The 8,337-nt window shown below is 60.4% G+C and overlaps 1 protein-coding gene across 1 annotated transcript; it reads left to right on the top strand.

Moving 5' to 3' along the window:
- The first annotated feature begins 501 nt into the window (after positions 1 to 501).
- PDX1 (pancreatic and duodenal homeobox 1) lies at positions 502 to 4,911 on the top strand. Its single transcript, XM_059902961.1, has 2 exons — positions 502 to 919; positions 4,466 to 4,911. The coding sequence occupies exons 1-2, from the start codon at positions 502 to 504 to the stop codon at positions 4,909 to 4,911; spliced, it is 864 nt and encodes a 287-aa protein (XP_059758944.1).
- The last annotated feature ends 3,426 nt before the right edge of the window (positions 4,912 to 8,337 follow it).

Genomic DNA, 8,337 nt, shown 5'->3' on the forward strand with positions numbered 1-8,337 from the left:
CTGTGTACAACCGCAACAGATGTAAATTTATAAATTATACCAATGAACTAATAGGTACATTATCAAACATACAAGGAAAATAGACTGTTTACCGTATGAGGAAAATATGTTTCTATAAATGAACAGAAGGTCTAATAATTTCATTCGTGCCCCACTTTGGCGAGTACTGCCAGCTGCACATACAGGTGTAGTAAACTCTGCTGAGAGAGAGAACTGAAACGTTCAGGCGCTCGTGGGTACCTGGGCCCGGCTTCTTAAGGCAGCCAGCCAGGCCAATAATGGCCTCAGGCTGAGCCACGTGGGGCACAGCGGAGCCTATGGCGCCGCGGCCGCCCGCCCGTCCCGCCGGCACCGGGTCACCTCTCCGAGCGGTGCCGAGCTGTCAAAGCTGCAGGGGTGGCTCCGGGAGTGGGAGCGCCGCACAGCTCCAAGTCCCTGGCTCCAGCCCCAAGTCCCTGGCTCCAGCCCCCTTCTCCTGGTCCCCAAGGCCGGGCGGCAGCCATGAATGGCGAGGAGCAGTACTACGCGGCCACGCAGCTGTACAAGGACCCTTGCGCGTTCCAGCGCGGCCCGGCGCCAGAGTTCAGCGCCAGCCCCCCTGCGTGCCTCTACATGGGCCGCCAGCCCCCGCCGCTGCCGCCGCCGCCGCCGCCGCCTCCATTCCCCGGCGCCCTGGGCGCGCTGGAGCAGGGCAGCCCCCCGGACATCTCCCCGTACGAGGTGCCCCCGCTCGCCGAAGACCCCGCGGTGGCGCACCTCCACCACCACCTCCCGGCTCAGCTCGCGCTCCCCCGCCCGCCGGCCGGGCCCTTCCCGGATGGAGCTGAGCCGGGCGCCCTGGAGGAGCCCTGCCGCGTCCAGCTGCCTTTCCCGTGGATGAAGTCTACCAAGGCTCACGCGTGGAAAGGCCAGTGGGCAGGTAAGCCTGGCTCCCGCCCGCTTTGTCCTCACCCGCTCTCGGCCCGGCTGCCCCTACCTCCAAGCGCTTCCCAGGATTCGCTCCCAGTTTGCGTCCCCAGCCCCTACGGATGACCTAGAGTCGGACTAAAGCATACAGGGAGCTAACAAGGCCATTCTGCAAAGAAGCGCTTTTCTGGTCCAATTTGGAGCGTCTTTCCCACTCAGCTCTCTTCCTGGCAGCTTAAAGTCCTTCCTTCCCTGTCCGCTGAACTCCAGGAGCCCGCGCGCTCCCTGCGAGCCTAGGCCTGGCCGAGCTCAAGGCTTCGGACCCTCCAATCCTCCCCCAGCTGGGGGTCCGCCCGCCCAGGACTCCGGGGAGTGCGCGTCGAGGGAGCCGAGCAGGGCTCTGGGATGCTCCCGACCCGGCCGGAGCGCGCCTTCGGAGCCCCGGGCCCCTTCTCGCCTTGAGCACCGCCCCCAAGCCCCGCGGGCGGCTCCAGTAAAGAGAGCCAGGCCGCCTCAGGGGCACTACGTAGGCGCAGGAAAGCAGGGAAGGAAAACTGTACCCAAGCGTGCAAAGGGGTCCAGCGGCCGGGGCTGGGGGGTCACCGCAGGGCCGAGGACTGGTCGCTCACCCTCAAAGCCGAGCAGCTGGGAGAGGCGTCTGCGATGCTCATTCACTTTTGAACCAACGAAAGTGTTTGACGGGCTCTCCCCGCGCTGCGTCCCTGCCAGTCAGTTCGAGGAAGGAGATGCCCTCTGGCACAGGCGAAACAGGGGGCCCCGGGCGCCGGCCTGTAACGGAAGGTCTTCCCGGCCCAGAGCCGGCGGCGAGTTCTGGCGCGGCCTGTGCCGCCGCCACACAATCTTATCGCTTCCGTGCCGAAGCCACTTCTAGTCACACCTGCACTGCAAATAGTGGGCTTTTCTTTTCCTTCCAACTAACAGTCGGGAGTCAGGGGCAAGAGGCTGGAGGTGCCCGCGCCCCCGCCCCGGGAATCCTCGGCCCCCGTCCGCCGAGTCTGGCTAGCCTGCCCGACTCTGCCCCTGGCGCAGCCAAGAGGGGCTTGGGGAGATCCGGGCTCGTCCCCGGGGCTCGCCTCTCCCCACTTTCTCGCGAAGGCTGTGTGGGGACCGGGCAGGTCCTGAGGCAGGACAGGGTCCAAACTCGGCCGCGATCTTCCCCACCGCCGACGAAACCACGCACGACCCTTACTCAGCCCGCGCGGCCGCGGCCAAAGGCCTCGGAGCCTTGGCAAATGCGGGATTCTTGGGAGGCGGGAGGACGGCGTCCCTGGGCCGTGGGCGCGGGACTCCCAGTCCGTAGTCTCCTGCCAGGAGCTGCCTCCCGCCCGGGCCCCCTCCCCGCGGCGCGCTGGGGGCTGGGGGGCGCGCGTTTCTCGAATCCCCGGCCCTCCTCGCGGCTTCCCCAGGAAGAATGCGAGGGAGGATCTGAAAAAGGCTTTCTGCGGTGGGGTAACTTCCCCACCTCCCGGGGGTGTTACACCTGCTCCGGTGGAGCTTGGGCTCGGGCGGACCGAAGGAGCCGGAAAGGAAAACCCGAAGGAAAATCGGCAGCCTTGCGGGGGGATGGGGTAACCCTGGGAGGGTGACTTCCTCGGGCTGGAGGGTCGCGGTCGGAGGGGCCTTTGCCTGCGCCCTCTGACCCAGCGCAGGCTCAGCCCGCCGGGGGGTCGGGGGCGGGAGGCGCCCTCCGGGCAGCTGCCTGCAGGATGCTGCCGCGGCCAGGGCCCTCCTCCCCGGAAACTCTGGAAGGAACCAAACTTCAAGGGTCTGGGAACCCGCCTGCCCGCTCCTACTGGGGTTTCACACCCCTGGAGAGAAAGAAGTGACCAAAGGGCCTTTATACGTAGATCGGATATGCATACGAGTAACCACAGGAACTTCCAAAATCCTCGCCCTAAGAAATGAACGGCGGCCGCCTCGCTGGCGGGCTTGCCCCTAAACGCCGCCCCCTGCGCCTTGGAGAACAGTGCAGACTGGGGGCCCTGACGTCTTCCCAAAACCACCAACAGCCTCCATCCTACGCCTTCGCCCCCTGCCAACTCGTCCTACGCACAGGACCCCTGGGCTCGTGGGCCTTGCGCAGCCTCTCAGAGCGCTTTGGGGAGGCTGCTGAAAAAGGGCCAAAGCCCCGCGAGGTTGTGGGTTGAATTTACGAACTTCAGAGGACCTTTTTAGGTGTTCAAGTCTCCCTCGTTTCTCTCCCAAGCCAAGGAAGGCTTGAAGTGTTCAGACTCCGAGAGACGCCCCCAGCGAGCAGGACTCTGCTGACTCGGACCGGAGCCTCTGCCTTGGCTTCTGGGCACCTCCTTTTGGCCTGGGGGGAAACCCCTGGTGGGTTGTATTCCAGAAACACACACACTAGCTTTTCAACTCTAGCCAACAGTCGCAGGAGAAATATCACATACCTCTGCCCTACGTACACGCCGATTTAGGCCTCTTCCCGGTGTTTCGCTGGAACTTACCGCCCCAGAGTCCACAGCCTGGGCGCAGCCGTCATGTCACCCAGAAAGGAAAAGATCAGGGCCTGGAGGCACACAGCCGCAAACACCGGGTGAGCGGTGCTAATCTACCAGGCCAGGCCTGGCTGTCGCTTCCTCACCACCCGGGCCCGGGGCTCCTCTACCCTGCCGGGCTCTCAGCTCCCCAGGGGGGGGATCCGGCCCCGCGTCTCCCCTCCTTAGCTTCCCCTCCTGCCTTGGCCAGCATTTGGGGCCCAGGACACAGAGGCTGGGGTTGACAGTGACCTTCTCCGGGGCTCAGAATGGTTTCCCTTCTCGTCTAGGGCAGGTGCCCAGCCGAGGTTAGAATGACAATTATAGAGAATTTACCAGCTCTTAAGTTGGGGCTGACTACAACAATGTAACTTTATAGAGAGATAATATATGGCCAGATATGACAATATATGTCATAACCTCGGGATTTTTATTAGCTCAAGGTTTTTCAAACTGAAGGTTGCACCCATCAGTCGGTCGTGAAATCCATTTACTGGGTTGAAACCTTGTTTTTAATGAAACAGTAAACAATAGGAGAAATTAGATAGCATCATAGGTGGTAAAGTTTGGTTTAATGTCCTAAATTTTTTGGTATGGCAGTTATATGTATCAGTGTGTGAACTGGGTGATGATTTGAAATGTATTTGTTACTGTGGGTCATCGTCAGAAAGTTTTTTTTTAAGTACTGTATTAAAGACATTTTTTTGCCTTTGTAGAATCCAGTCGGTTTAGATGTCTATTATGTGCATTTTAATCAGCACCAACCCAAACAGCAGTTAAGTGAACACATTCTAGAACCACTCCTTGATAGAGCCACGGAGAGAACCCATGCAGCTCTGACCTCCAAGAAAAGGCAAACGTTACTAGGGAAGGGCTGCGTGCCCCAGACTGGGCTCTCGGATAGAGGGCCTGAGCTCGGTGGCTGGAGCGGCTGGGAAGGGGCCAGGGCTCCCAGGATTGGGGCAAAAGGGTTGGGTTGCACGGGTGGGGACAGGCAGGAGAAGCCAGCGATCAGGGACCACATTCACGTGCTGTGTCGCCCGCAGGCGGTGCCTACGCAGCGGAGCCGGAGGAGAACAAGCGGACGCGCACCGCTTACACTCGCGCGCAGCTGCTGGAGCTGGAGAAGGAGTTCCTGTTCAACAAATACATCTCCAGGCCGCGCCGGGTGGAGCTGGCCGTCATGCTGAACTTGACCGAGAGACACATCAAGATCTGGTTCCAAAACCGCCGGATGAAGTGGAAAAAGGAGGAGGACAAGAAGCGCAGCGGCGGCACCGTGGCCGCGGGCGGCAGGGACGCGGAGCCCGAGCAGGACTGCGCGGTGACCTCGGGCGAGGAGCTGCTGGCGCTGCCGCCCCCGCCGCCCCCCGGGGGTGCTGTGCCGCCCGCGGTCCCCGCCGCCGCCCGAGAGGGCCGCCTGCCGCCTGGCCTTAGCGCGTCGCCTCAGCCTTCCAGTGTGGCGCCTCTGCGACCGCCAGAATCTCGGTGAGAGATGGGGCTCCTCCCTGCCGGGTGGCATCAACCACTCGCAAAGGAGGGAGGGGCGGACCGAGGACCCCGGCTGTGACCACCGGTCCAGGCCGTTCGCTGGGGCAGGAGCTGAGCGGCCCACCCCAGACTGGAGGGGAGAGCCCGGGCTCTGAGGCGCCTAGTGCCAACTGGGGCGCGGTGGGGAGACGCTGGCCCACCTCCTGGAAGGAGAAGAGACGTTTTCTGAAATATCCGGGGCCTCTTTGGGTGATACTGTTGGATGGGCAACGTCTGTGCTGCCGTGCAGGTGCCGTCACTCCAGAACCGTGGACCTCTTTAGAGAAGCCGGCTCTTCAAAAGACAACAGAAACTATACAAACTGGAACCGTCCCCAACACAGCAGGCAAACTGGACGGAGCGCCGCAACCTGCCCGGGGAACAGAGCCGTTTTTACTCCAGCCTCTGCCTTAACGTTTAGAAATAACCGAAAGGAAACATCTGAAGTTTCAAAGACCTAGTGACATCAATGCCCATGGAATAGAATCATTCCTCCTTCTCCTCTTCTTCTTTTTTAATCCTTTTAGCGGAACCACATCCTTCACCAGCGCACATCCTTCAGCCTCCACCTCTTTCCTCTGAAGAAAAGAACGTCTTGCAAGCGTGGCTGGGCGGTGGCAGGGCTGGGGTGCAGGGGCAGCGGCAGCATCGCTGGACACCCCTTTGTGCCAAAACTCCCAGAGACGGCAAGGGGAGATGGGCCTGGAGCGAAGGTTTTGGGGAAGAAAGACGGCCCCTGAGCAATCACTACACTGAAGATATTTGGAGCTTTCTATTCCAGATGGGGATTTGGTTCCTGATCTCAGGGCAGGGAAGACTGTGTGGACACAATCAGGGTGGCCTGACCCACCTTGGAAACTATCCACAGAGTATGACTTCCACATCCTTAGAAATGATGAAAATGTATGTGGTTGGGGAATTCGAGGCAAGATCGTTATTTTTATTTAAAGTTTTTAAATTACCTAACAGTTCTTTACAAACAGGTTTGTGGTTTCCAGGTCAGTTGCTTGTTTCAGGGTCTGGGCCTTGTGTTCAGGTGATGTTTGTGGAAAACGCTTAATAAATACAGGTAACGTGGAAAGAGAAGAAAACTGATTCCGCTTGCTTTCTATCAAACCCTTCTTGCGGTGCAATGATTCCAATTCATTTAAAAAATTAAAGCAGCATTTTTTTTTTTTTGGCACTAACCAGGGAAAACCTGGTTAGACACCACGTTTGGGTGTTAGGTTGGGAAAGCATATCAGCAGGTGGATTTTCGGGTGTTTTGTTTTGTTTCATTGTAAATTTAGGAGTCACTGCTGAAAATGAATTAATTTCTTAGGCAATAGAGCCCATAGGCATGGGGAGTTCGGAGTGTGGCGGGCTGTCGATGAATAAGTGCAGAGCCAGAGCTGCCACTCTGCCCCGCACCGCACCGCACCGCACCGAGGGGGGCAGAGAAACGCCCACAGCGGCCGTCCAGGCGAGGCCTTTTTCGGGGGCTCCTCGGAAGGAAGTGTTGCTCTGGATGAGTTTCCACCCCTGGAGCCCGAGGGCCAAGAGTGTCTTGTGTTAGGGGCACACAGGCCCCAACTTAGTGGGCTTCCCACCTCCGGGCCACCCTGCTCCTCCCCGCGGCCCTTGGACGGGCAGCACAGCGCCAGTGCGCGCCTGAAGGCGCCTCCCCAGCGCTCCCACCGGTTCCGAGACGACGGCTCACTCCCAAGAGTCGCCGCTATTATCTTCTTTTGCAAAGAGATGCAGGGTTTGTTTTTGCTTTGTTGGTGGTTTTTGCTTCTGCATTTTGGTTTTTGTTGTTATTGTTTTTTGTTTTTTGTGGGGTTTTCTTGAGAGAGAGAAATCGAGTCATAACGCCCCTCCGAATAAAAGAAGGTTCTGTGGATCAGAAAGGAGAACTTCCTCATCAGTGAGACGTCTCACAGCTGCGGAGAGCTGTGAGCCCCTGCAGCCTCTCCACGCCCGCCCGGGCTCTGGAGTCTAGCAAGACTGCGTTCAGACCTCGGGTCCCTCAAATACCAGCCGTGACCCTGATAAAATTGCTCCACTTCCCCCTGCCTCGGTTTTCTCATCCGTAAAGTGAAAGTGGATACTACCTCATAGAGTTGTGAGGTTTAAACCAAAGAATACATGTAAAGCGCTTAACTCAGTATCTAGAAAGTAGTTATCCCTCCACAAATATTAGTTGCTTTATTATCATCATCATGTTCGGAAGCAGCTGGGGAATCGCAGCTGCAGAGATTTCCCGAGTCTCCTGCAGCCCCTCTCCTTCGACAAACCTCCTCTTGTCCATATAACCACTGGTCTTTACTGAGCGCGGCCTAGTTTTACACCGCCCTTCCTCATAAATAGACTGCCCACAGCATCCTTCACCAGGAGAGGCTGTCCTCATCTGACACCAGGGAAGCTGATGCTGTGGGGTGGAGGGGGGACCTGCTGGAGCTCGGCCGCCCGGTTGCTGGAGGTGCGGAGGCTTGTCCTCGGAGGCCAAGGAGGTCTTCAGGGCTCCACGCGGAAGCCGCCGCCCTCTCCGAGGCTCCAGGCCCAACCGCGCGCCGCAGCTTCCCCGCTGGGGGTTCCAGGGTTCGCCAACCCGAGGAGAAGAGGCGCGGGCCGCCCGGGGCCGGGCTCGGCGGCAGAGGGCGCGGTCTGACGCCGGCCGGCGTGCGGCTCTGCCGCTCTGCTGGGCTGGGGACCCGGCCGCCGGGGCTGGTGCCTCCGCGCAGAAGAGGCCCGGCTTTCGCTTCCCCCCACCCCTTAAGTACGCGGGCCCTGGAACAAATCCCTGAATTCTCCGTTTCCCCTTCCATAAAATGGGCTCAGCACAAGAACGAAATGAGATGATGTCCTTCAAGTTGATTACCGGGCCTGGCGCACAGTCGCCAGGACACGTGGTGGCGGCGGCGAAATGTAGTTGCCATTAGAGGCCGGCCTCCCAGGGAGACCCAGGGAGGCGGCGGAGAGCGGAGCCCGGCTCGCCAGATGGGCCCGGAAGAGAGGAAGGAGGGCGACCGAGCTCGGGCCGGAGCCACGCGGGGCCTGGGCCGGAGCCACGCGGGGCCTCACCCGAAGCGGGACGGAGCGCGTAGTCCCGACCCTCCGGCCTCTGGGTCCAGGTCAGGCCCCCCCGGGCGACCCGCGTGCGGCTGGACGTGCGCGTCTCCGAGTCTGCGCGGCCACCCTCGGCCGACGGGGCGCCGGGGCGCTCGGACCTGCCAGCCGAGCCCACGCGCGCGGCCCAGACCCTCGAGTGAGGCGTCCTGAACAGCGAGACCTCCCTGGAGCCCGAAACAAATCAGCCGGCCCGGCCTCTTTCGGCCACTCAAGCGACCGCCGGGCGCCGGAACCCGAGGTGACCGCGGTACCCACCTCCGCTGTGCGGCTGCCAGCC

This window comes from Balaenoptera ricei, chromosome 18 (genome assembly GCF_028023285.1).
Source record: "Balaenoptera ricei isolate mBalRic1 chromosome 18, mBalRic1.hap2, whole genome shotgun sequence".
NCBI classification, from domain to species: domain Eukaryota; kingdom Metazoa; phylum Chordata; class Mammalia; order Artiodactyla; family Balaenopteridae; genus Balaenoptera; species Balaenoptera ricei.

Excerpts from the sequence above, each read along its gene's own strand:
- PDX1 (XM_059902961.1), top strand. The coding sequence starts at position 502 with ATGAATGGCGAGGAGCAGTACTACGCGGCCACGCAGCTGTACAAGGAC. Across the intron at positions 920-4,465 it reads GTGGAAAGGCCAGTGGGCAG|GCGGTGCCTACGCAGCGGAG; the intron begins GTAAGCCTGGCT and ends TGTCGCCCGCAG.